At 36.3% G+C, this 2,298-nt stretch overlaps 1 protein-coding gene across 1 annotated transcript; it reads left to right on the top strand.

Moving 5' to 3' along the window:
- Positions 1 to 304: 304 nt before the first annotated feature.
- On the top strand, positions 305 to 1,715 carry LOC147851948 (uncharacterized). The gene has a single exon (XM_087334200.1). The coding sequence runs from the start codon at positions 598 to 600 to the stop codon at positions 1,678 to 1,680; it is 1,083 nt and encodes a 360-aa protein (XP_087190326.1). The 5' UTR covers positions 305 to 597; the 3' UTR covers positions 1,681 to 1,715.
- Positions 1,716 to 2,298: the final 583 nt, after the last annotated feature.

Genomic DNA, 2,298 nt, shown 5'->3' with positions numbered 1-2,298 from the left:
ATACACACAAGAAGGGTCAGGGTCATTTGGAAGCTTGAGAGGCAAATGTTGAATGGTGGATAAAATCATAATACTAGTCCTATAAATGAAAACTTCCCATACTTTTCTAGAGCTTTTCACAAAAAGAAAGAATCAACAAGTTTAAAGGTATTGTATAGGCACAACTTTATGTACAAAAAATAAAATAAAAGGAAGAACAAAAACATCTTTATAAGGAGGTATTGGGAAAAGAGTGCATTGAATTGCACCATTCCTCTGTTCTGTTTCTCTCCTTCTTCCTTCTTTCTTTTCTTCTTACTAAAGTCTATGAGGGCCTTTCTCTTTCATCATGGATTCTTCTCATCCTCAATATCAGTGACAAAACTTTAATTCCTCATACTTCCATGACTTCATGTCATTCATTACTTATTCACTTACATAGCTATAGCTTCAATGCTGATGATAAACCCACTATATATAAACGATCACAGAAACGTTACATACTCTAGGCCCTCCCACAATATTTAGCAGCCATTAAAAAACCCTTATTAAGGTCACTAAGCGGAAGTTTTAGCAGTCTTTAAGACACCCATATAGGGTTACTAGTTAGATTTCCAAATGGCTACGTTTGATGTGAGAGAGTTAGAGTGTAAGCTAAAGGCCCTCCAAGGGTTTCATTTTGAAGATAGAAGGAAATATTGGCATATAGAGAGCCCTCCATTATTAGAAGAAGATTATCATATGACTCATTACAGCCCTCCTCATGATGTTGTTGGTAAAAAGATCTCTTATAAGAACTCCAATGTTATGATTAGCCATCACCAGAGAAACTTGCCTTTGCAAGTAGTCCATGAAGAGGATACTATTCATATAAGTGATGATTTCATAAGTATAGATGATGAAACCCCCCGAATTCGAGATAATGGAATCGGAAAGATGAGAAATGGCTTCTTATATGGGCGGCGTCGTGACTCTAAGGATATTGGCCTCGACGATGCAAACATGTCTGGCGGTACCGGCATTGATAGTTGTGTAATGACCAAGGGGTACTATCCAAGCATCGAGGATGATAAGTTCTCGAGAAGAACATCTATGCCAAAATCAAGTCTAATGAAGCAATGCTCAAGTGGAATAGATACAATGTCCAATTATGCCAAGTTCAAGATGATGAAGGAGAAGGAGAAGGAGAAGGATTGTATGATCAAATGGCCTTACAACAACAAAGAACCATTTAATGGACTTCTTAATACTAGTAGTAGTACTTGTACAAGTACCATTACTAGTACTTGTAGCAGTGGTGCTAGTAGTATCATTATGTCCAACTCACCTTATAATAGCAATAGGTCCTTTAATGCACAAGTTCGTGGAGGTAGTTGTGATAGTACCAATATTATTAGTGGTGATCAACAAGGGGGATCCAATAAGCTCCCCAGTGCTTCAACAAAGGTGGCGACCAAGGCGACTTGTCACGAGATCTTCGATAGCTTTAATCCCGTGGTTAGATGTAGTTATGATCCTAAGAAAGACTTCGAAGAATCTATGGTGGAAATGATCCTTCACGAGAAGCACCTCATGCATAGACCACATGATATGCTAGAGCTTTTGCAATGTTATCTTATCCTCAACTCAAAGGATTGCCATGATCTCATTGTTAGGGTCTTCACTCAAGTTTGGTTAGAGTTGTTAAATGAGCATGGTTAATTACATCATTTGATTTCTAGAGAGTTTTTTTATATGTTGTTCACCAATTGTGTATTGTAAATTATTAAGGTTCCATATTTCAAGAGAAGTCTTATAAAGATTTTCCCATTTAGATAATTCCCGAATATATTGGGGATTGTGATAGAAAATTGTATCGAGACTCCTAAGTGTGCTCTTTCCTATAAGTGAAAATATTGTGTAAAATTGATTGTGAGATTGATGTGAGAGAGTAGCATCATGGTCTCCAAATGAAAGTTGTTTATAATTACCCCCTCCCTCATCCCTAATGGGAATGGCTATCTATTGATTCTTGTAGGAAATTCATAATAGATGTATTGATTAACAATGTAGAAATCGAGGAAAATTAAGGCAAATGTCTCATATGAAATGAGAATGGATCTCTTCGCATGATGTTACAGCATTATGATAGTTAAATATTGTAAGTCAAACATACAAATTTATGACCTATTTTGTCAATATCATTGATGGCATGAAGGTAGCACGGTTTCTTGATGCTCCCCATGTCGTAACAAGCATCACTAACAATGTTAGGATTTGAAATGTAGTGTTTCAGAATTGAATTGTGTGAAATAATTGTTTGCTAGATTCTTTTTCTAA

This window comes from Azolla caroliniana, unplaced genomic scaffold (genome assembly GCF_043228905.1).
Source record: "Azolla caroliniana isolate FFs.n. ecotype wild unplaced genomic scaffold, voAzoCaro1.0.p SCAF_18, whole genome shotgun sequence".
Classification (NCBI taxonomy): domain Eukaryota; kingdom Viridiplantae; phylum Streptophyta; class Polypodiopsida; order Salviniales; family Salviniaceae; genus Azolla; species Azolla caroliniana.
The sequence above is the reverse complement of the archived record's forward strand: the minus strand, read 5'-3'. Positions and strand labels throughout refer to the sequence as shown.